Source organism: Episyrphus balteatus, chromosome 2 (genome assembly GCF_945859705.1).
Source record: "Episyrphus balteatus chromosome 2, idEpiBalt1.1, whole genome shotgun sequence".
NCBI classification, from domain to species: Eukaryota; Metazoa; Arthropoda; class Insecta; order Diptera; family Syrphidae; genus Episyrphus; species Episyrphus balteatus.
In genome coordinates this window covers 11,805,348-11,832,129 of record NC_079135.1, presented here as the reverse complement: position 1 = coordinate 11,832,129, position 26,782 = coordinate 11,805,348, and the positions used below count along the sequence as shown (strand labels likewise).

Sequence of the window (26,782 nt, the reverse complement as noted above, 5' to 3'; positions counted from 1 at the left end):
AAAATTCTGTATCTTTATCACTTGAATTGCGTCTCAGAAGGGTTAAAGTATAAAATGATGCAATTTGAAGAGAACGCTTGAAATAAACAAAAGTTGACTTTAATTTAAGCTGAATATCATTTCATTTAATTTTTCACTCAAATATTTAGAATAAAGTGTGTCGGTTATTTTACAAAATTTTAGTTTAATTTTCCTTTCCTATTATCACTATAATATAATGGGGATTATTGCACCTTCAAAATTCTTTGGGAATATTCATTTCTTCAATTTCTGGGATTCTCAATAATTTCTGCTTACGAGCTTTCATCGCAATTTATAAGTATCGTGAATACATTTTCCAAAGGAATCGTAGTCACTTTTCGTTAAATTTGTTACTCCACATGAAAATTGAATCAGTTTGGGTCTTTAAAATGAAAGAAACACTTTTTTAGCTAGACTTATGTAAGATACATCAATTTGTTCAATGGAATTCACATTGAAAGTAAAATAAGAAATTTTTTTACCGACACCGACGTTTTAATAATGACCTTACATATCACAAAAGTGTCGTTTTTAACTTAACTTAAAAAACAAAAGAATTGTTCCAAAAGCTTTTTCAGTTAAGGATTTTCTCAATAAATTAAGTTGAATTTAGTAACGAATGTTCTGACAAAAAAAATTCTTATAGGTTCTCCATTCTTCATCCCCATCATTTTGCATTTTATAATTCTTCCAAATCGATATTTGACTTACGGCCCTGGATAATCCTTAGTGAAAGGTACTGACCATTTTTTGTTCTGCTGTCAGATCAAAAGAACACAAACCTGGACTTTTCCGTATTTGTTCTGACGTTTTGATTTTGTAACAAGCAACTCTTGCATCCATAATTTTGAAACACGGTATATTTTATAATATCTTATCCATGATTCTCTGAATCATTCATTTGCTAACTTACTATAGGTACTAACCCTATACAAACGTCGGCAACTGCTGCAAGCCCCTTTCGTTTCGTCAGAAGCGCACAGTTGTTGTTTATATGCCAACATTTAAATAAGCTATACAAAAGAATTTAATCAAAGCTTTTATCGATGTTGTAATACCGTATAACTTTAGCAGCTTATACAGTTCGTCGAGGCGAATACACAAAACAACAACTATCTACTTATACGATAACATCAGACAGGTAAGGCCAACCCCCTCTGAGCAACCCCTTGAAACAGAGATAAGCCATCTACAATTATAGCTGTCAGAGATTGCAGCTAGCTTACTTAGGCTATCTAAAGCTTTCACTAGAAGTCTATCTGATTTACTGCATTCTCTTTATAAGCTTGAACGGGTTTACACATTAAAAATGTTAGCGTTTAGAAACTTTTCCATTTCACCATTCACCGAGTAGAGCCTAGAGCTGCGTCGAAAAGCAAGTGCATGCTGCGCGTTATTCTTGTTCTTAGAGCACGACCGACCCAATAGTTGTTGAGTTTGTTCTGAACAAGCTTTGTGGAGGCTTCTCATAACTGTGTGCTGGAACGATGCAGTTTTCACACACCATCATGATAATCAAACGAGGGATATTAGTGGTGGTTGTAAACTTGTTGTATTTCAAAAGTTTATTGTCTTTTTGCGACAGCAAAGCTTAGAATGCAGCACAGCATGCACTTAGTTTGGTTCAAGGAAGGCTCGGATTGCCCGCGGAGCTTCGATTTGTCTGCCGGATTTCAGACGTTAGAATTTTTTTTCGTTTTGTTCTGTTTTGTTTTTTTTTTTTCAATCGATTTTTATTATTTTAACGGTTCATTACTATTTAAATAGTGAAACCACATGTTTTTTTGCCTTTTTGATTTAAAGAAAATTAAATAATTTAATTATAACCATTTACATGGCTTTTTAAGCTTGGCCATCGCAATAAAGAACGAAAGCAAGAGTTCAAGTTCGACAGCCCCGACTGGCACAGGCAAATAAATCGTTTACAACAAAAGTATACCTACAAACCTATCTTACTTATAGATTTGTTTCATTTCACTTAGCGCTCAAGCTCGAGATACGGAAATATAATTCTTTTTAAGAACTTAAGCTTTGTCGATGATGTAAATTTTAATTCTTATTTTTTTTTTAATTTAAAGTTTATTGTTTTTTTTTTATTTTTAATTAAAAAAAAATATAAAACAAATGCAATTGCTATTCCAGACGTTGTTGCTAATAATTATCTAATAGAAAGAAAATAACATGTAATGTAAATAGAAGCTATTTGATAATAATGATTTTGTGTGTCTTGGTGTGTTAGCGGTGCGCGGCGCGGAGCACGGTGCGTTGTCCAGTACACATATACTCGTAGTTGTGGCTTTTTATTTTAATATATGCAATTAATCATTGCAAATTAAACTATAAATAAATGGAAATGGAAAACAACAACAACAGCAACAAAACCAAATCCAATCTAATGAAAATTAAAGTTGTAAAACAAGTAGTTGGCTCTGGCATTTTATATGAGTTGTTATAAACCCCTTATATTCTCGTCGTATGTGAACTTGAGAAGTGTGTTCGCATGACCTTTGACACATCATCAACAACTTAGTGATATGTTTTATTTGTATATGTAGTACCTATAATTCTCTTCAATGTATCGCTCATTTAACTTGAAGATGAATACTGGAATTGAGCATTGGATCAAAGATTTGTTTGTATTTACAATTTATTAACGTGGCATATTTCTAACTAAATCTGACATTTTTATAAGTAACGCATATATTTGCATGTTTTGATTAAAATTTTGTTAGGATTAAATCAAAACAAACATAACGATTATGATGGAGAAGAAATAGAGGTTTTTGTGACAGCTTTTATCAGTGCGTCTATTCTTGAAGGTTATAGAACCATACTGTCTAGAATTGTTCTATTCCAATGTGATATACATTTTTTTTTTGTTCTCACCTTGAGAGACATGTTTGTTTTTTTATCAAGCTCAATTGCTAATTTTTTCCTGAACTAGATGCGACGAAAAACAAAAATTTGATGTTCAAGGTGGTTGTGCTTCAAATTTTGTTAAAATATCCCAGTGAAAATCAATTTTTGCCCAAAATTTATAAATAATATATTTTAGTAAAAGCACAAAAAAAATAATCAAATTGGTTAGATTATTTGGTCAACGACAAAAATTATATAGTAACTGTTAAAAAAAATAGTTACGCATACACCACAGAGACCCATACCTACATCGTTTAATTTGAATTATCTTGAATTATCTTCCGTGTGATATTTCTCCTTTTATTTGTTTCATTCGTGAGCTTTATAAAAATATTTATTTTCTCAATTTTGATGATAAATGATTATGTTCATTCAAAATTATGTTGCGTATACGCCACAGTGATTGGTAAATCGTATTAATTGTCAGTTGAATGACCTACCTAGAAATACATATTTCTCTTTTTTTTCTCACATCCATGAGTTAAAAAAAAATGCAACACCTTAAAGTACTTTTACATAACGGCCATTCCAAAGTAACGGAGAAGACATATTGACCTTGTTTCCAGTTTATCTCGTTGAGGAAGCAATCTTTTTTCTTGAAACTTGGTAGGTCTCATGATAAAGTTGATGTTCTAGAAGTTTCACGAAAAACAAATTAAACGTAACCAAATTATTTACAGATAAAGCGGTAACGGAGAAGACGCGTTACCGCCTCTGTCTGTTAATAATTTAGCTATTTTGAATAATTAGTTTTTCTTGAAACATCTAGAACTTCAACTTTATCATGAGCCCTTAAAACCCACCAAGTTTCAAGAAAAAGTATTGCTTCTTCACCGAGTTAAATTAAATATCTTAAGCATTCGCTCGATAAAATCCCTTATTTATTATAAAAGGAGCGGTCCCTTGCGTAAATTAAAAATTCTTCTTTGAGACTTTTTTAAGTTTTTTTTTTTTTTATTTAATCAAGCTCATTATGTTATTCAGTGCTAAGCACAAGCTATTATTTTTTTATTTGAGGACATTTTCTTAAAATTAAAGTTCTTAAAATAATTTTTTATAATGATAAGGAGCTATTAATATATTATACATAGGTAACTTCACTTATTTTTATATACAGAAAAAAAAAAAAACGATATTTTTTGTACCAAAAAAATATAACATTTATTAAAGCAAATATTGTGTTTTCGTAATTAATTCACCGAAGAACAACGGGTTTGGCTTTGTAACCGTTTAATGCATGTCAAATTTAATTCTCAGTATTTTTCATAATTTCTTGAAAATAGATTAGATCTATGTATCTTTGTTCTCCAAAAACTCTCTTTTCACATATTTGTTATAGGTTGCGAGTATCAGAAAAGAGATTCTCCAACTGAGTATTAAAAAAAAATATCAATCCGTTTAATAAATCTTAGTTTTCAATTAAAACCAATATTTTAAAAAGCAAAATAATAACGGTTATGATAAGAAAATTATCTACAACTTGCTCCGGCAAAAATCAAAAAAAATTTGCTTTAAGATCAATTTTTCCGACGATCGACGAGAAAGATCCAGTTGAATGGCGAAAAATCCCTTACATAAAAAGCATTTCCGAGTTTCTCATTGAACCTCTCAAGAAAGCTAACAGAAGACCAGCTTTCTTTAATGATTCAACTTTAAAAAATGTTATTTGCAACAACAAAATATTTCCTAAAGCCAATCAACTGAAGAAGAGCGGTATATACAAAATAACGTGCAGTGATTGTGACGGAGTTTACATTGGAAAAACCGCGAGAAATTTGGAAAAAAGGTTCAACGAACATGTAAGAGCAGTTTCTTATTCGGATCCTTCTTCTGGCCTGTCGCAGCATCTCCGTTGTTCTGGTCATTCGTGTTCAATTGAAAACATTGAACTTCTTCACAACCTAAGTTCCGGAAGGGTTTTAGATAAATTTGAAATTTTTGAAATAAATAAACTCAAATTACAGGGACAAAAACTCCTTAATAATCAAATTGATTTAACTAATAATAGTCCACTTTTAAATATAAAATTATAAGCTTTAAAAATTTCTCTAGTCATCATTGTTTGTTTGTTAACTCTTATTATGTATTTAACCTTTGTAACTCTCTTTTATATGTAAACGTATAAGTAATGTCAGTTCCTGATGATGTCTTCATAAGACGAAACGCGTCGACTCATTTTTATTAAAATAAAATTTATCAACATCATTGTGAATCTTTAAAATAACAAGTGTTTTATTATTCTTTTATAATGTCATCAAGATTTCACCAAGTGCCAACCAAAGAGTCAATCAAAAAGTCATATCGCTTCCTATATGATTTTTAAGAAAAAAAGATTTTACTCAATTGATATTTTTTGTCCTGCGATTAGAAAACTTATCATTAGAATGTACGTTCGTTCATATAAATTGCGGAAATAAGTGGTATTTATTGTGGTTCTTCACTAAAAAAAAAAATTGCCTGAACTTAGGATGGTGAAAAACTAACTAACATTCACTTCCACAGAATAATAAAACAAAACAAAACAATTTCAATATTTATACCTAATTCTTTTTTTATTCTTGGTTCCTCATCGGTTTTAATATTCATAATTTAATTTAAAGTGAATTTAATACTCTTCAATTAATATGAAAACTTGCGTTTTAGGCGGTGAAAATTATTACTTATTGATATACGGAATTATGAAGCCAAGAAAAAAGAAAATTTAAAAAATTCCTTGCTGCGAATTAAAGCTGACACATTTTGGTTTAATTTTGCATATATATTATATACCAATATATTGGTTGGATTTTGTTTAAATATTATCCCTCTGTCGGCACACGGGTGCCAATTTGGCAGAACAATAATAAAAAAAATTACGATTTTTCAAAAAAGTGGTCACAAAAAAGTCTCTTTATAAGGATGAAAATATTTTTTTTTCGGAATTGTGAATACAATATTCGTATTCCTCGGAATATTCTACATCAGTTTCATTCTTGATTCTCTATAAAATATTGTGACCGAAAAAAGTTCTAGCGACATGAAAAAGTATAAACCAAATTCGCACCCGTGTGCCTATCACGTCACAAAAAAGAGGTGTGTCTATAGAGGGTTATGATTGAAAACCCATATCAAAATGTTGAAGAGGTTTTTAAAAACCTACAAATGAATCCCCCAATTGCCAATTTCTGAGCTTCATAAATCCTTTTGACCTTTGGCTACCATCATAAATAACTGCAGCACTTTTCCATTCTTAGGTTTGATCAAACATAATAAAAAGTATTCTTATATATTTGGTTTAACTGTATCAAGGAAAGCTTTTACAATAGTAAGGTACAATTTATCTGAATTTATAAATTAAATCTAGATTTGCTCAAAACTCGAGTTATAAGGAGTAAAAGGTGACAAACTATTAAATAGTCAAAAACAATAATATGGTTAATAACTTTATCAAATAATTCAAGTCATTTCTCTAACCAAAACCTATGAATCGGAAGTCAGATTTAAGTTTTATTCCCATTTCTCAACTAAGATCATACTTTCCAACCCTTTGTAAATATTTAATAAAACAATTTTTAAGCAAACCCACGACATAATCGTAATTGACCTATCAATTTCCCAAGAAAAAAAAGCACTCAACCAAAAAAAATAACAAAAAACCAAAAACCAAATCCTATGCTCACATTATACAACCCTAACCAAAAACCAACGAAGTGTCGCATGTTTTCATTTATAAGAAACCCAATACGGTCGCATCTCTTAAAAATTTTTGCGGTCAAAGAACGACTTACCGCTGAAAGTAATATCCGCTGCCAAGTCACCGGTTCGGCGGGCAACACTATAAAAACTTCTTACCTTCACATATTAGCGTACATTAGCGCCCGACTATTAGCCGGCTTTGTTGCTTTTCAGTGTAAAGGTAAGCCAAGTTTATGCAAAACAGGTTGCAATGGGGTTGAAGAAAAGCTTCAAGGTGACTACCTACTATTTATAATATTATTTAATTTTCATTTCTTCCACCGCGCAGCTTTCACCCCCACCTACCTGTCAACTGCATAAAAAAAAAAAAAACATGTTCTCTCATTCAATTTGTACCTTGTATTGCCTCTTTAAGCCCCGTGCGCTGAACTATTATTTCACTGTCAAAGTATGCATGCTTGCAGTACTAACACTTCAAAAGAATCTACGTAGACTAGACTGCAAATATTATGCAATTTGCGCTGCAAACTTGTCGTTTATATTATTACTTCAGATAATGCAATTAAATTTGTCGTCTGTATGCAACTAGAATGTATCAGTGTGTGTGCCTTCAAGTCAAGTTCAATGGCAAAAAAAAACTTTAATAGACAGCAAGCATGGTCTACCCATACTATTTAAGAATAAATCGCACACATACATACTTATAGCAACAAAACAACTATCACAGCAAAATAGACCGATAGATTGGTCTATCGGCTTTTTTATTTCTGAGCGTGAGTATAGAGCTTTTGTTGTTTAGCGTCACTATCAACATCTCATTTCATTTCACATCCAATGAGCTTCGAGACTGATTTTCTATCAATTTAATTGCAATTCAATGATTTATAGATACATTTGAAATATGAATGCTTATTTGAAATAATTGGATGAAATTTACGGATAGGGATCATGAGAATAAACCATTTGCTGCATTAAAACATCACAGAGGGAGGACAAAACAGGACATAGGTTAGGTATCCTTCAACTTCAAAAATAAATATCAACAAATCCGTGTTTGTTGTCGGTCCTTTGTAGATTTTCTGCTGTTTTGAATTTTAATTAGAGATTGCGACAAATACTCTCTGTGTGTTGATGGTTTCCCAGCGATATGGTCGTTTAATCTGAATCCTTTTTCTATATTTCATACTGGTTTTGGTGAACCTAACCTAACCATATGTGCGGTAGCGGTGGGCAGTGTGTTGGTCACCTCCTTTGGTGAAATTGAGCAGAAAATACCTTAGGGAAATTATAAGCTTGTTAAAATTGGTTAAGCTCAGCAGGTGTACAACACACAGAGATACGAAAGATGGTTATATAGAGTGGGGGTGATGTGTGACAAATGAAAAGCCATCATATCATAACAAACAGATAGATATAATGATACTGCGATACATCTGACCTACCTGGTAGCCAGTAATCGGTTTATTTTGTTTTGATTAACAAGCAAATGCATTAAATCGTCAGTATAAATCCTTTGAATGTTTTTTGTATTTTTTTCTCGTTTTGCCTTTAAACTTATTAATTAAATGGCAATTAAAAGCGCATCGGTTACTAATTGGGCATTGTCAAAGAAGAATAAATAAGGGGTTTATTTTTCGATATAAAAATGGCAGCTAATCATCGTAAATGCTGTATTTAAATTATATATTTATAGATGTGTCAGTAGATATTCAGATTTATGTATGTATGCTATTTTTTATTTTGTGGATGATAGTTGTTAAAATTAGTGTTGTGGGGTGGATTAAAATTTAAAGAAGAATGTAGGAAGGAAATTATTACAAAATCAAACACTATATTATCGATTCTTTTTTTTTTTTTCAGATAATAAAATAAAACATTACCATAGAAAATAGGATTTCTATTTCGGGGCTAAAATTTAAACTATAAAACCGATTTTTTTCCATAATGTTAAAAAGGGTCTTGAGACTTCAGTTATTAACTATAGGGAATAAAGGTTTTTCTCAAAACCTTTGTCCTGAAAATCAATTAATCTAAGATAGAAGTTTTTCAGAACCCAGTTTTTGTAATTAATCAAGTGAATCTTCGATTCGCGTGAATCGAATAGCAGAATTGGGCTGTTACTCCACAAATTTTGGTGACATTATTTGTATTGAATTAACTTCTTGCTTCTGTATTTAAAAAAAAAAAACATGCAAGATCGAAACCAATGAAATTAATCATTTTGAAAAATAAATAATTTAAATTTTAGTTCAATCACATTGGTTTTTTTTGATTGCACTTAGTTTTTCTTTTTACTCACTATTTTATTATTGTAAGTTTAGCAGGGGTCAAGACACAGTCTAGTCAAAAATTAAAATGAATAATTTAATAATTTTTGAGTTCGAATCTCTTATTTCCAAAATATATTTACCGAAAAAGTTGTGCAATCGTATCCTCAACAAGTTTTCTGTAATATAGAAGAACTTTAATTGAATTATTTTACAAAATACAAATTTTAATCTTATATCTACTACATATCGCACCCTCAGTGCAAAAGAGCGATAAGTCAAAAAATGACATTTTTGAGATAGTGATGAGGAAATGTTGCTTTTTAAATTACCTTTCTTTTGAAGGGCTTGTTGTTAACGTAAACGAAAAATTCGAAAGATTATGACTGTTTTTATCCAATTCCTACTATGTATATTAAAAGTCAAACTCTTTCCTAATTTAAACAATTTTAAAAAATAAATTTATTAAAACTACAAAATAAACATAATGGTTCTTGTAATAGAGCTTTGCTATATGGAAATTGCTGTCCCATAGAAAGTTATAGGGGAAAGTTTAGTGTCAGTATGTATTTTGCATAAGCGTTTTCTCGAAATGAACTTTTTTGAGTTCTCGCTCTTTTGCACTGAGGGTACGATATGTACATTGGATCATTTTTAGTAAAAGTACAAAATTGGTTTGTTAAAAAGAGTATGTATTCAAACTTTTTTTTTTAAACCAAAGTCTAAGCTTTCTTCATCATTTTTCTAAGTTTCGAGGTGGAAAAACAATCACAAAACAAATTTGAAAATTTTCACTCTTGTAATTTTTCACTTTTGGTGGCAATGTAATTAGGCTTTACGCAGCGATTTTACAGAAAGCAAGATGAACCGATTTTCTAAGATTTGCCGACTAGCTCAGACATTCTTAATTTTTTTTATCAAGGAGAGATTAGTCCTAAATAGTGTTGCAAAAAGTATCTTAACGAGATAATAGTTTTGTTTTTTGCTGTTTTTGATACCTATAATATTGTTTTAAATGTAAACTTTTAACTTTTGAATATAAGCCAACTGTCTTATGTTACCAAAATTGCAAATTCGTCAATTTGAATTAAAACAGCAGCATAAGTACAGAACTTAAATATCTAAGTATCATACTGCAATTTTGCTATCAAAAACCATTATTATTTTGCGAAACCTACAAATAAAAAGGTAACTTAACTTTTGATATCTGTTTATACACTTACTATATTTGGAAACTATTGTAAAAGCTACTACATATTTCGAATGCATATATTTTTCTTCATATAGATTTAGGATACAAATAAAAAAAAAAGATTTGCCTCATGTCTGAAAATATACGCAAAGTATGAAAAATTCTTATGATCAAAACAAAATTAATTAATTTTATTTTTAAATACCATTTTTTTTTTTTTTTAAACATTTTGATAAGTACACCGAATTTGGAGCTCAAAACTACCAATAAAATTCTCGTAACACAAAATCGTTAACAGTCTGAAGAAATAATGGATTTGCGATCAAATTTACATTTTAAAATCAAACTTAGCAACTAGTACTCTGTTTTGTTCTAAATGTTTTTTTGAATGAGGTTAAAAGATAAAATTAGCAGGGAAAAGCTTATAAGAATTTCTACCCTTGTGTGCAATTTCGTAAATATCTTAAATTTATCGTGTAAATCAGATATCAAAGGAAAATACATAATGAATGAATGGAAATGAAATTAATCAGTTTGTTGTATTTTCAAAACAAATCAATTTAATAAAACAAAATCAACAATGTGAACTGTTTTAATAAAACAACAATATAATAATAATAAATAATTTTTTTTAATTTATGTTTAATAGATACTGTAATCAAAAAAATATCCTTCTTCTATTTACAGTTATTTTTAAATAAAATAATTACAAGTATCGATGGATTTTGTAGCATTTTATTAAATTAATACAATTAAAAACCACAAGTCATATGAAAGCTTATTTCATCTCATTGTTTTTTCTTGAAAGAAATGCCTTTACCTTTTTTCCAATGTCTGACGAAACCTAAGCCCTATTTTAAATATTTGTCAACCCTTTAATATCTCACTGATTGTGTGGCTATTTGTTAGGTTAAATTTTTCAAATTATCGAAACCATAAAAAAGCATCATTATTTCACTAGGTACGTGTTTGTAAATATTCTTCAAGTTTTCTCAGACTTCCTTGAGCACAAACTCAAAGAAAACATACTATTCCTTTTTCTCGCAGAAGTAAATTATTACGAGAGATTTCAATGAGTTCCCAGAAACAATAAAGAATTTCAAAACCAACTCCTGGTGACAAATAAACCAACAAGAAATACATACCTTCCTCAACTCGATTTTCCATACAAATTGTGGTTTTCTTAAGGCTTTATTGTTCTAGTTTTACCCTTTTTTGCAGCATCAGTCTAAGTTTTAAAAGAAACTTTGCTGAAATTTACAAAGAAGCCCCAAAACCAAACACCAAATACTTGCAATCGAGAAATTCTAGGAAACAGATCCTTTGAATTGATTTTCAACGTTTATTTTGGTAAAATTGCATTAAATTTTGACATAAAAAGCCATTTTATTTTTGATAGGCTGGATAACTTAAAACGTCATTATACTACAAACGTGTGTATTTTGTGCCCTTTTTTTAAACCATTGCGTTATTATATATGTTTGTGTATATATGATATGATTTTAAGTGTAGGGGTGGTACCGAATATGAAGAAGGCACTCCATCTGCTAGTATGGAATAGCCTGGGCTTCGTATAAGATCCTGCGCATCACCAAATGTCCGTTACGTAATTGGTTGAATACAAAATAAATAGCAAAATGCTTTTTTAGCTAGAGTGAGGCAAAGGCAAACGCAAAACAGGAAACATGCCACAGGTAGTAGATTTCTTTTGTTGCACATCGATTGTGTCTGTTTCGATTCGAGACTCGAAGTCGTTGAGTCTGTGATTTTGTTCCAACCAGAGTGCACTTGTTGCTCTTTTGAAACAAAATAGCAAAATCTCTCCCACACCAATACACACACATTAATCGTCCTTGCAAAGGATTTTACATTGATATCGTTATGATTCGAAGACGGTAATATTGAAATCAATCCAAATAGACAGACATTCGGTATTTGGATTTCGGTGTGCTAACGGCGGATTTGGATTACGTTCTCGGAGTGTCCTTTTGATAAAAAAAAATATAGAAGAAAATTCGGATAAAAAAATATCATTCGATAAAAAGTTCAAAAAAATAATATTGTGAATAATTACAGGTGCAGAATGTGCGTTAAAAATTACTTCATTTTGTTTAATGTTGATGCTACCTGAATTTTTTAAACCCCAGACAAAAAATAAAGAAATCAAAAGTATTAAAAATTTTGTTTTCATAAAAAAGTGTTACAAAAAAAATACGCCTGAAACAGAAAATTTAGATATTTTTCACCTTCTCAAAATTGGAATTAATAAAAGCTGTTATCAAACATGGAAGAAGAAAACGACGATAAGGATGACACGAAAAGGTAAGTCTTGAAATAAATGCTTCTTAAATTATTTTAAGGAGATTTCCAATACACATTGCATTTTGGATGGAAGAACATTCTGGATTACAACAATGGCTCAAATAACATTAGAAACTGAAGTTAATTGATTCGATTTCGTTTGTGTCGTTTTTGTTTCCTTCTATTTTATCTTCCCGTATTATATTTCGTCTAGTGAGTTATTTCAATTAACGTGTCGTTGTGCTTCTTGATATAATTATTACCAAGATTACGTCGATGAAATTATTGGGAATAGCCCAAGGTAGACTCTTTTGTTTGGATTGTTAATAAAACAACATATTTTTTTTTTTAATTCCATATAAAAGTACGTATACGCTATGTAAGCCTATGTAACTTTCTTTGAATTGTCCGCATTTGCAAGGACTTTCCTGACGAATGAAATTCTATTAACTTGAATATATATTTATATATCAATTTTATAATACCTTTTTGTAATAGATAAAAACGTTGTTTCGTTATTTTAAAGATTTATTAAACCATAAGATAGGTCTGATAGGTCATTTGAAGGACCTCTCAGTATTTGGTAATTTGTCTTTCGGCTTTCGATTGAATGGAGTTATGTTTTTAACTTTGAAAATGTTTGGTTTCTGCTGTGGCTTGTATTTGAGGAAAAATCTTTTTAATGAAACATTTTTTATTTCGTAAGCCAATTTGGTACAAATTAATACATCGCAAGTTTGAAGTTTTGATAGAATTCGGTTCCATAGTTACGACAGTGATGACCGGCTTCCACCGACGAGTTTATGACTTTCGCTAAGAAGTTATTGCTATTTTTAAACACATCCCTTTCACCTTGGGGGCCCTTTTCCGATAGGTACAGAAAAAAAGGAAATTTTCCCAACTAGTGGAAAACTTATACCTAGTTTAAGATCGCACAGCAAATCACATTAATTGGAAAACTCGCGTTATTCAACTACGCAACACCATATAACGCTGCAATTTAAAACTGCCAGACTTTTAAATTCGTTATTAGAACGCATTAGGCTATCAAACTGCATACTCACATTTTGGCTATACCTCCACTCTTGCTGTCCAAAGTGTCTGAATCATTACAAGCTCGAAACAAAAACTCATTCATGAATCAAAAAAAATTCATGAAAGAATAAAAGCAATTTTTGCAGCAAAAAGAAAACATATGAAATATTGAAAAAAGGTGGTCTTCCATTTTTTCATCAATTTTTCTGACTTTTCCCCTTTAAGTTATAAAATGATATGTTGAAATAATTTGGGTCCAGAAAAAATAAAGTTAAATTATTTTTGAGCGTTTAATATAAAGAATTTGTGACAAATTAGTGAAAAATTCCATAGGTCATAATCGTGTGGCCACCTACTGTAAAAAAAGAGTGCGCAAATGAAAAAATAATTCTTGTTCACACTACTTTTATTTTGAAGAACTTGAACTGTAAAAAATGAGTGCACAAATGAAAAAATAATTCTTGTTCACACTACTTTTATTTTGAAGAACTTGAACATGATTGTTTGTTTTCAATTATTTATCATTATTGAAGAGCACCAAAAACCGATACCTAATTATGTAATTCGGTAACAATTTTTGACTATCAAAGGTAAAAACTTTTATTTTTTCTTCGAGATAAAAATAGAACCTAAACGATGTATCTTCTTGAAATCTCGATTGATACCATCTATAACAAAGTTATTATCTAGAAATGATGAAATAACAGCAAATTTTTAATAACACCTTGAGTTTACAAGAATTCACAATTAATTTGAAATGCCTTTAAGCTTTTAGGAAAATTTTTTTGTTTTTTTTTTTAATGAAAAGAACAAGCTAAACTTAAATGCTATGGTATTGATGGTTTCTGGATAGAAACATGTTTAGGAGCCATCATTTGTTGTTAAAGAATTTTCTGACAAAAAAAGCAGCGCTTTTTGAAGTGCTGAACATGAATTCGAAATCATCCAATACAATTTTCCTGGCAAAAACAAGAGGAGAAAATTATCAACAATTTATGTGTGACTTAAAGCTTTCACCAAAAAGAGCTATGGAAAATCCATCAAATCAGTATTTTCTGAATGGAAACAAAATGTTGGTTCTTATAAATTTTACAATTCTTTTTAGAGTTTTGGTAATTTAATTTTGAAAATGTCAATTTTCACTTGCATCTATTGAGGTTATAATACACTAAGAGCAAAAGTATGTTATCAGTCCCTTTTTTTTGTCCGATGAAAAATTTTGCATTGATTTTGTTTTGTTGCAATTCCTTTGAATATAACATGTGTGATTACAGTTTAATCAAAATCGGGCCATTTTTGAGATAGGTAATTGCAATTACTTGAAAAAATTGTATGGGAGGCACACTTTTTAAGAGAGATATAATAAAATCGACATTCAGAATTCCATCTGTCTACCCGTTAAGGCTGTGTATGAATGGATAGACGCGCAGACCAACCGACCGACACGACGACGCCGACGGACGGAATTACGAGACTCACTTTTCCGGACTTCTTCATCATTGGACACGTTCAAACACCTATCGGATAGGCTATCTGGGATACCCGTATCTGGAATATCTCTGTGAACGAAAAGCTATCCAGATAGCTTGCCAAAGCAGCTACAAAAAAATATGTATAAATATTGAAAAGAAAAAATTGTTTCTTTTGAGCAAATTATTTTTTTTTTTATTGTGCATACGATTTAACTTTCATTCTTGCCATTAAATGTTGTTTTTGATCTCATTTAATAGCTTAACCCTTAAACTTTAAACTGAGGGCAGAGACATAAAACACAGTAAATCAAAAGCAAAAGAAGAGTTTTAAAAAAAAAAAAAATATTCTGCATCCTACAAGATCGTAAAAAGTGAAATTTAGTTGTACTAAATATTTGAAAATTAAAATAAAATAATATAAGTCTTTAAAAAAAATTTAAAAACTCCTATAGAAAATGCTTCTCATACACATCAAACAAATTTATCAACCTACCTTCCTCGTTTTTCTATCATTGTACCTACATTGTATTGTCATACCCGATCAAAATCTCAAGCTCGATTTGTTTATTATTGCATAACTTTCCATAATACCTCCATAACATACTACCAATAAGGTAGCAAATATACATGTTTTTCTTTTATATTTATGTACATATGTACGTCTACTAACTAGCGTCATTGCAACAAACTATTTTCTTTTTGCTTAAAGAACCACATCAGTCTTTATTATATGACCTTTAAAAAATCCAAAATAAATGCACTTAAAATAAGCTGTATCCATATAGGAAATTCTTCGGAAACCTTTCATTTCAATTTTAAATCTCAATACATACGCCCACATTTCAATCAAACACCCATGCACAATATTAAATAAAGGATATTTTTACATTCATAAATTTCCTATATATAAACTTTTCACATATATTTAAAAAATCGTAGGTCGTGAATGTGGTTGTGTCTTGTGGGAATGTTTGAAAAACCTTAAAAAATTATATATAGAAATTGCAAAGGTAAATAAAAACACAACATGTGCTGTCAAATTGAGAATTGCATGCTACACTGAACTCTATATTTTCTATCTATATTTAAATAGTCCATAGACGTATTATTCTTCGCAAAAATCTGCTAATGACAGTTTCAAATAAAATACTAGACTCATCTGAGGGAATGAATGTAGAATTGCTGCCAGTTAAGGTTTGCAGGAAAACTCCAGGTATCAGAGGGTTGAAATGTGACTACCTATATAAGCTATATAGCAATAGCTAGTTGCGAATATAATGCAATAATTAAAAAGTGAAACTCTAACCAACCTATCATCACCATCACTGTATCTGTACCAGGGCTTACTTTCTATACCTACTGCTGAATCAAAATCAGTTGTTGTATTATCCTTTAGAAGGATTTAACGCACAACAATAGAATGCTCGAATGAATTCAGACTTCTCGATTTAGTTATTCATATTACAGCTGGGATGTAGGTATAGTTAGCTATGTGTCCTAGAAAGGTCGTCCGGTAAAAATAAACTAATTGTACTGGATGTCTTTCCCAATTTATTAGCATCTGAGCGGAATTTCATGCACCTGAGATTCTAGTAAGTTTCCATCAGTTTTAACAATAACATTTGGATAACAATTGAAAACATTTTCATGGGAAATTTATTTAACTTTTTTTGGGGGTTGTTGTATCAAGTTTTTTGAATCAGGTGAAGATGAATGAAGATAATCCGAGTTATGCAACCATTAAGATCAATGTTTAAATTAACCTTTAAAAAATCGATGAATTTCGCATAAATTTTTGGAAATTCTGATTCATTGGCATGGTTGTTTTTGAAATATGATAAGCCTGTGGTGTGAGCTATGACAAGTAATATTCTGTGTTATATAGCTATAGAAATTTAAGAACATGAGATACCTGTTCTGATGATTTAGGAATGTGGTTAAAAAATGTTAAATAGTATTATGCTGCCAAAAGTTGTTATAATAAAAGGTTGCTATTAAAAGATTCTTGGTTTTTTTTGCATATATCGACGGCTTTCTCAAAAGTAAGTGCATTAACATTTTTTTACATAATGATTATAAAACCAAACTACACTACAATAGATCTTCCATACCTGATACTAAAAATATGTTAAATTTATGAAATTTTGAATAAAGCCATCTGACCACAATAATGATATCAAAGGCTTTTGATATTTGAATTTTCGATTGAAAAATCCATGTTAATTCCATTACATGAACAAAACTGCATTTAGATAGCAATTTTTCTACGAATAGCCGCCGGCGGCGGACGTAAATCCCACAAGACTACTTTTTGCTATTGGATCTGCTAGCAATAGGTCTCTTGATATAAATCGGTTACCTCTCACTCAAAAATTTAATGCCAGAAAAATTCACTTTTTCAAAGAAATGCCACATTTCAACCAAATCTTCTTTCGCAAAATAGATTTAATAGTATTAACTCTTAGCTTTCTATTCTAAACTTTAAACACAAAAAATAAAATGGATTTTCAATTGGAAGCAAATCAAATGAAAAATATTCCTCATAATTCTGATGCTTATTTCTTGATTGTCTTTAGCCAAACTTTTTTCACATGATTTTATAAGTTTCGTTTTACGATGATGGGGAAGTTAAAAAAAATGAGTTTCATCACTCCGCCGTCTGTGCGTTCATCTGTACATCTAGTTAGGGCTTAAACGGATGGATTTTTTAAATACATCTTCTTTCTAATAACTTGACTACTAGTGGAGTAACTAAAGCTCAAAAATTGGCAATATTAGGGAACCCGGCCGAACAGCTTAGATTTTGATGATCTTTTTTTTCAAACGTCGGTAATTAAAAATACTTTAAAGTCTATAGATTAAAAATTGCCGGTGTTGCCGTTTTGATTTTTGAAATTTAATTGAAGTTTTTTGTGAACAAAAACAAATTTTTTTCAAAAATTTTTCTTAAATTTCATAAATTAATTGATGCCAAAAGATTGTCTAGGAAATTCAAGGAAAAAAAATATATGGGAGTGAGGGACAATCTTCCATCGTTCAAGCGATAGATGTAATTTTCTTATTAATTGACTTCAAATACAAAAAAAAATATTTGAACACAACGGCAACACCTACAATATTCAAATATACATTTTTTAAAAGCTAAAAGCTTAGTCATACATGTAAAATTAAAATTAAGTTAATTGAATGAACGGCTTTCGAAAGAATGGTAATTGAACTCAGATTTTTGAAAAAAAAAATTATTGAAAAAATTTTAACATTTCGTTTTTTAAACTTGGTCGTAATATAAAATGCATTTATTTTTAAATTTTTTTGGCCGCATTTATTATGATTTCAAATTATAAAAGGAAATGTCAATATGTATTACGGTTTATGAAAAAAATTAAAAAGTATTTCATTTTCGAAGAACTTTTTTTAATAAAAGTTTTGAAAAAAAAATGTAACTTATTTTTTTTTTTTTAAGTTCAACATCTAAACATAAAATTATTTTTTATTCATTTAATAACCCTTACTGTTGAAAGTTAAATAGCAAAAATTTAAAGTTCCTATTTACCACAGTCTTTGAGAAAATTAATTATTTCAATGCAAAAATTCAGTTTTAATAAAAAAAAAACCATTGAAATGAAGTAATTTTTCATTTTTTTCAAAAGTGTGATATATTTTACCTTTTTTGCTTCGAAATTCAACTGATAATATTTATGGCCAAAAATTTTTTTTAAATAAATTCATATTTTATTAGAAAAAGTTTGGAAAAAAGTCATTTTAAATTTTTCTAATAACATTTTTTTTTTTAATTCTGAGTTTGAGGACCATTTTTTCAAAAAGTCTTGATTAAATTTAGTGGATTTAAATTTAAGAGATAAGAATGAGCTTCTGGTTTTTTAAAAATGTATTTTAAAATATTGTAGGTGTTGCCGTTGTTTTCTAAATATTTTTTTTGTGTTTGAGGTCAGAATGTTAGAAAATTGCATTTATCGCTTAAACGATGGAAGATTGTCCCTTACTGCCTTTTATATATTTTCCTCAAATTACCTAGAGAATCTATTGCTATCATTTGTTTTATGAAATTTAAGCAAAAAAATGGTTTTGTTAAAAAAAAATTAATTTTAATTTAAAAAAAACAATACGGCAACACCGGCAATTTTTAATCTATAGACTTTAAAGTATTTTTAATTACCTACGTTTGAAAAAAAAAATCGTCAAAATCAGAGCTGTTCGGCCGGGTTCCCTAATAATTTGCTTTAGTTACTCTACTATACATACAAGGTTTAACGCATTTTCTCGGAAATGGCTCTAACTATTTCGTCAAATTTGATATATTTTTTGATAAAATTGAAATATTTTGTATTTAGGTAATCTCGTATATTTTGGCAAACGCTGAACCAATTTTATTCAAGATTTTACAGGAAATTTGATACGATTCTCGAAAAAACAATTACGGAGTCCGTTCGTAATGAAAAATTTCATACAAATTGTCACTACACGGAGAAAACAGACCACATAGAATTAAGCGGATCGCACCTTAATTTTGGCGGATTTCTGCATGGTGTTTTGCTAAGATGACTTTCACTTTAAATTAAGGTGACAAGTCACATTAATTTATAGAATGCGCAAATTAAAAAAAAAAAAAAAACTGACAACCACCGCGGATCGAACTGTTGGGTTACTAGGCGAGTGCCTTACCATCGTGCTATCTCACTGTTGGAAATAAGTATGATAATCTACAAGTAAAGCTAAAGTGTGACTATAATTTTAAAATTTTTATTTTTGGTCGGTATTTTTAAGATGAGCATTTATGTAAATTAATATAAGATGAAGTTCACATTAAATTTAACTAAGTTTAAGTGGAATCACCTTATTTTAAGCGGATATCACCTTATTTTAAGGTGGTGAAATTTAATGTGCGCATCATCTTATTTTAAGATGACATTTTTTTCTCCGTGTACGATCGGATTTTGTGATTGTTTTTTAGGGAATCGTAGAAAATTTCCGATACGAATGGTATTCGTGATGAGGAAGAATATTTTTATTTGGACATTCTATAACTTACCTCAAAATCCTTTTTTCATAAAATTCTCAACATAAATAGGTAGGTACACGGTAGGGGGTATTTTTTACGAGTGATTAGTGAAAAATCGATGAGCAAATATTACATTTTTAGCTTACTCCTTAGTCCAGTTCTTATTCTGCTGGAAATTGTATCATGTTTAAACCCTTAAAACTTTTTCAATCATTATTTGCAGAAAGTCCAGAAATCTCAGTGAGAAAAAACGTCGTGATCAGTTCAATATGCTGGTGAACGATTTAAGTGGCTTAATATCATCAACATCTCGCAAAATGGATAAATCCACAGTCCTTAAATCAACAATTGCATTTCTTAAACATCACAACGGTAGGAATTCTTAAAGCAATCCAAATCCCAATACCAACTAAATTCTTTATTCTTTATTTGCAGAAATAACTGATAAATCAAAAATTCATGAAATACCTCAAGACTGGAAGCCTTCATTTCTTACCAATGACGAATTTTCACATCTTATGCTCGAGGCACTCGATGGATTTATTATAATATTCTCCAGCAATGGTTCAATACATCATGTATCTGAAAATGTAACATCACTTTTAGGTTATTTACCGGTAAGTTGAGAGATGAGAAAATCTGACATATTTGCATAAAAAAAATATTACTTCCACTACTATTCCCCTCTATATTTTTTTTCTAAACATCCTTAAATTTTGTTTTTCGAAACTTTACTCTCTATTATCTTGCCCTTTTTGATAAAAAAAATTTAATTTAAATCAGCCACATTATTGAATCAGAGCGATGAACTAAATTTCAGAGCGATCTATTGAATATGACAATCTTTGATTTAGCATATGAAGTTGATCATGAGAAACTATACAACATCTTTCTGAATCCAGCGTTAGTGATCGATCCGCCTAAAATCGAAGTATCACCCGAAACTCAGATAAATGTTTTTGTTCATCTTAAACGTGGTGTATTGGATAAAGTTGATACTACGGCATATGAATTGGTGAAACTTGTTGGTTATATAAGTAAGATGCCTTAGAACTTTTTTCGAACTTATAAAAGGTTTTAATATTTCTTATCTTTGATTTAAAAGAAAAAGATGTTACAAAATCAGAAAGTACAACGTCAAATACTCATTCCCGATCGTTTTCGACGGATAGCTGTGATAAAGGTCTAACATTTGTTGGAACTGGACGTGTGCAAATGCCTCAATTAATTCGGGAAATGTCCTCAATAGATCCGTCCAAGGATGAATTCACATCGAAACATAGTATGGAATGGAAATTTATATTCCTAGATCAACGAGCACCTCCAATTATTGGTTATATGCCATTCGAAGTACTCGGAACTTCCGGTTATGATTACTATCATTTTGATGATCTCGACAATATTATAAGTTGTCATGAAGAATGTAAGCTTATAAGTTTTAACTATTCAAATTACTATCAGTCAATATAATTTCTTTGAAAAATTTCTTCTTCCAGTAATGCAAAAAGGTGAAGGTAAATCATGTTACTATCGTTTTTTAACCAAAGGTCAACAATGGATTTGGTTGCAAAGTGATTATTACATATCGTATCACAATATAAGCTCAAAGCCCGACTATGTTGTTTGTACGCACAAGGTGGTTAGTTATGTTGATGTGATTAAACAAAATAAACTCAACAGCAGTAATAAGACCACGGCCAAATGTACTTCAGCAACAGTTACGCTTAGAGATCTCGAAGGTGCGGCAGCAGTTGGTGGAAGTGGTAGTGTAAGTGGGGTGGATGTTAGTGGGATTGAGAAAATGCCAGCAACAACGACAACCAAGTCACCCGAAATAGACTCAAGTATAGTTTGGCCACAAAGAGCAGCAAAACTTGCGAATTACGGAAGTATGACATCGGCTGCAGGTTTATCTAGTAATGTGAAGCGAAAACGTTACTCCCACACCAGATGCAATGAATCTGATTATACCTCAGACTCATCGTCGAGTAGGCACTCTCTAATGACGCATCTTAGTTCGGTAGGCTATGAACAAAATGATACCACTTTCCAAGTTATTTATGTTTCCCTTTTTCTTTAGCAAGCAAGAAATCGACATAACTTATCATCTCAATTACATCAAGCGCAGCAGCAACAACAACAACAGCAGCAGCATTCTATGTCAACTCATCAACAGCAACCCCACCTACAACATCAAATGCAACAGCAGCAAATGCAATCTCTGCCCCATACTAAGCTTACAAAGATGTCTCAACAAGCAATAGGTCTTCAGCTGGTTTCAAGTCCGCCTACTCAATTCGCTCAGCCAACCTATCCCATGCGAAATCCCCAGCTAATGGGACACACCTTCCTCGAGCCACAACAGTATCTAGCAGCAATACCTGTGCAGCCAGTGATAGCACCCTTCCCAATGACCCCAGTCCTTTCTCCAATGAATGTAAGTATACAAATTGAATCCTTATAAAACTCCAAATCATCATTCATTAACCTTTTTGTACTTTCAGAATTCTTCCGATATTCTTCCTAGTGTAATGATGACACAAACTCAAACCCAAATACAAGACCAGCTCCAACGAAAGCACGATGAGCTGCAAAAGATGATATTCCAGCAACAAGATGAACTTCGACGAGTGTCTGAGCAGCTTTTAATGGCGCGTTATACCATCATACCAACATATAACAATCCCAATCAGAATAGGCATTTTCAGTTGGGCGCCAGTTCCATAGACCATCACCAGCAACAACAACCACAATTTGTCAACTACAACTATGGAATGAATGACCAACTGCAAAATACCCACCACGATGTTCCTATGCACCAGCAACAGCACCAGCACCAGCAACAACAACAAACGCACCAGCAGCACCCCCAACAGCAATCAACTCAATCTCTGCAGCAACAAATGCTACCGAGAAATCCACCTGTACCTGATTTGGAGCAATATGGCCATGAAGATATCGATGCGTTCTTGAATGCCGAAGCACTCCAGCCAACGCTTGTCCTACCATCACCATCGCCAACCACAATGAACCCACAACAACAGTTGCAACCCCACCAACAGCCTTCTGCAATGTCCATGAATCCGCATAATCTCGGTGTGCAACAGGATGATAGTTTATTGTCATACATGCACATGCAAACTGAACCGACGACGACATCAAACCTGCACTTTCAAATGGGCATTAGTGACGATGGTTCGGAGAGTCGTGGTGAAGATGTCACCGTTGCTGGGCAAAATCGCTTCAACCCCTACCAAACGCAAAGCAATCAATTGCCAAATGATTTGGAGATTCTGCCATATCAGATGTCACAGGAAACGTCCCAGATACTTTTCAACTCACCTCATACGCCTGGACAAAGTCAATAGGGGTGGCATTAACCAGATTGCGTTGTTCGCATTCACAGCCCTTCGTAATCTGATATAGCAACCAATAACATCAACAACAACATATTGTCAGTGCTAAGGTATTATTGTATTAATTATAAATAAATTAATTATAGAACTTAATTATAACAAAAAAAAAATGTAAATATATATGAAATGCTATGTAAATGTGGAGAATGTTAGTATAACAAATTTTTTTGTAAATGTTTGATTTGTCTGTGTATGATGTATGTACGAGTAGGTAATATTTGTGTAGTTATAATAATCAAAAATGTACACATAATAATAATATTAGAAATATTTTTTTATATTGAAAATAAAATTAAGAAAATAAAAAAAAAAACATGGAAACACAATCAAAAAAGTTGTAAGTCCAACACTCAAAAAATGTTAAAATTCGCTTTAAAAGAAGTTATTAAATGAAAGTATAGCTTTTATCGATGAAAGATTTTTTTAATTTTTTTCAAACATCAGTGATTAGTACAGGAAAGATAGACTTTTTCGTGGAACGAAATACAGGACGGCTGAATTTTTCAAATCTGAAAAATTGGTATTAGAAAAGCTTAAGTCCTGGTTTTCGGGACGCCACCCCCCTGGCGAAATCCGCCATTTTGGAAAACGCGAATCACTCTATATCTGCAAAACCATGAGTCCTATAGAAATGGTTGTCAGACCAAAGTTCTTGGAAATTTAATTATCTTTTTCTTTGTAGTACATAATTTTTCTCAGCGGGCAATAGTTTTGAGGTTATGTTGTTTTAATTTATTTTTTTTTCGGTTTTCTTAAGATTATAACAATCCCAGTACTAGTTACATAATTTTTTAAACAGTAAAAGTTGTAGACCATCAAATTTCCAATAATTTGGTATATTTTCAAAAGTCATGCGATGTATGAGTCGAAAGTTATTGAATTGAAAACTATAGTCTAAGTACAGGAAAGTTAGTAAAGAAATCAGGCATTTTGTGGAACGAATTAAAGGGAGGCTGATTTTTTCAAACCTGAAAGAAGGGTATTAGAAAAGCTTAAGTCCTGGTTTTCGGGACACCAACCCCCTGGCAAAATCCGTCATTTTTTAAAACGCGAATTGGTCTATATCTCCCAAACTATTGGCTTGATCGAATAAGTTACTGAACCAAAATTGTAGGTAATATAAATATCTTTTCTTGTGCATGCACTGTTTTTGAGCGAGGACAACACTTTTTAGGTTATGTTGTTTTATTTTTTATATTTTCTGTTTTTTTAATTTTTCTCAGTCTCTATGATAGAAACATAATTTTTTAGCATCATTAAAGTTGTAGAACATCAAATTTACATTAATTTGGGATACTTTTGAAGATTATATGACTTTTCAAACCAAAGATACGGAACTTAAAGAGCAATCCCTCTCAATATTTTCAAAAAATATACTAATATGTTTTTGCATAAGGTATGAAAAAAAGGCTAAACCGGGTACCTAATGTAAAAACAAGAAAAATATGATATGAGGGGGAGTTATTAAGGTGGGTAATGGTAAAACTTACAATATTGAGGTACACATATTTTGTTTTAAGTCAAACATCATACTTTTATGATTCTAAAAAATTATGTTTCTATCTGTTTCTATCTTCTACTGAGAAAAATTAAAGAAAAAAAAACAGAAAAAAATAAAAAATTAAACAACATGACCTAAAAAGTGATATCCTCGCTGAAAAACAGTGCATGCACAAGAAAAGATATTTATATTACCTACAATTTTGGTTCAGTAACTTATTCGGTCAAGCCAATAGTGTAGTAGATATAGACCAATTATCGTTTTTCAAAATGGCGGATTTCACCAGGTGGTTGGCGACCCGAAAACCAGGACTTTCGTTTTTTTACTATCCTTCTTTCAGATTTGAAAAAATCAGCCGTCCTGTACATCGTTCCACAAAATGCCTGTTTTTTTTACTAACTTTCCTGCACTAATATTATAGTTTTCAGATCAATAACTTTCGATTTATACATCGCATGAATTTCAAAAATATACCAAATTATTGGAAATTTGATGGTCTATAACTTTTACTGTTTAAAAAATTATGTAACTGATACCGGGATTGTTATAATCTTAAGAAAACCGAAAAAAAAATAAATTAAAACAACATAACCTCAAAACTATTGCCCGCTGAGAAAAATAATGTACTACAAAGAAAAATATAATTAAATTTCCAAGAACTTTGGTCTGACAACCATTTCTATAGGACCCATAGTTTTGCAGATATAGAGTGATTCGCGTTTTCCAAAATGGCGGATTTCGCCAGGGGGGTGGCGTCCCGAAAACCAGGACTTAAGCTTTTCTAATACCAATTTTTCAGATTTGAAAAATTCAGCCGTCCTGTATTTCGTTCCACAAAATGCCTGTTTTTTTACTAACTTTCCTGTACTAGATAGTAAGTATTTAAAAAACATAATTTTTATATATTCTTCTCGTTGGAAAATTTTGGTTTTAGAACCAAATTTATGTGTGATTTTCAGTATCAACCTATTTCAGTATAGAAATCCATTTAATTTGCACCGTTTACCCAAAAATTGAACATTTGGAAACTGCCAATTTAGTTTAAATTATTTTTCTAAGCGATTAATCTTAAATTTTGTAAATATTGTAGGTATATTTCTTCAATCGGCATCAAAAATCCATCCAATCGGTTTTTTACACTTTTTTTTATAATGGATTTTTTAAGCGTTCTCGTAATTAAATGAACAAATATGAGAAAAAATCTCGCCGAATTTTAGAGAGTTACCCTTTTCAGACTTAAGGGTCCTTAACCACAAAAAGTTCCTACTCCAGATTAACTCCATATATTTTTCGAATGAATTACATTACACCTATAAAACTTGTTGAGAACGCTTAAGATCTATATTATTTAAAAAGTCATATAGGAATGGTATCAAATCAATTTTATAGGAATTAAATTATCCAAGCTTGAAAAATTTGTTTTTTTAAATAACATACCGAGTACCTACCTACCTACTTTGCTTTTATCACAAAGTGCACCATTTTGTTGCTAAGCCGCCCCACTAAGACGACATAAATTTAATAGTAAATTTGTTCCAAAATACATGTCAGTTTTTTTTTTATTTCTCGAAAAAAGCACCTAAAAGAGTATGAGGAGCATGTTGGGTAAAATAGCTATAAATTCAGGCTAATAAATTGGCGGTAACACATAAGTTCTTGTTAATTCATTAAAATACCTTCAATATAAATCGCTCAATTTAATTAAATAAAAACTAATGATTTATTTTTAAAAATCGAGCCTGAATTTCTAGTTTGTTTCTATTTTGTACCATGTTATTCCTTTGAAATAAATTTGTATCTTGGTTCCAGAGTATTTTTGACAGGCTGAAAAATATTTTTCACCACAATAGTGCCATATTTCGATATGCTTGGGGATCAAACAAGCTACACATTGGTTATTTTTCAATTCAAATAAAATTAAAAACAACATTGATAATATTTTTTTTTATATCGTTTTTCATTT

General features: G+C 30.9%; 1 protein-coding gene and 1 long non-coding RNA gene across 6 annotated transcripts; one reads left to right on the top strand and one right to left on the bottom strand.

The window, feature by feature from the left end:
- Positions 1-1,381: 1,381 nt before the first annotated feature.
- LOC129909021 (circadian locomoter output cycles protein kaput) lies at positions 1,382-23,629 on the top strand. 5 transcript variants are annotated; one of them, XM_055985939.1, is made up of 9 exons: positions 1,382-1,700; positions 12,151-12,396; positions 20,126-20,274; positions 20,338-20,519; positions 20,723-20,939; positions 21,008-21,325; positions 21,399-21,922; positions 21,983-22,339; positions 22,407-23,629. In XM_055985939.1, the coding sequence occupies exons 2-9, from the start codon at positions 12,359-12,361 to the stop codon at positions 23,268-23,270; spliced, it is 2,649 nt and encodes an 882-aa protein (XP_055841914.1). In that variant the 5' UTR covers positions 1,382-1,700; positions 12,151-12,358; the 3' UTR covers positions 23,271-23,629. The 5 variants fall into 5 exon arrangements, with proteins under 5 accessions (XP_055841914.1, XP_055841910.1, XP_055841912.1 ...); XM_055985935.1 differs by having other exon boundaries at positions 1,382-1,954; XM_055985937.1 differs by having other exon boundaries at positions 1,382-2,063.
- LOC129909022 (uncharacterized) lies at positions 20,098-20,774 on the bottom strand. Its single transcript, XR_008771385.1, has 3 exons — positions 20,571-20,774; positions 20,399-20,484; positions 20,098-20,343 (listed from the first exon to the last, which is right to left on the bottom strand). It is a non-coding gene; the product is annotated as an uncharacterized LOC129909022 (long non-coding RNA).
- Positions 23,630-26,782: the final 3,153 nt, after the last annotated feature.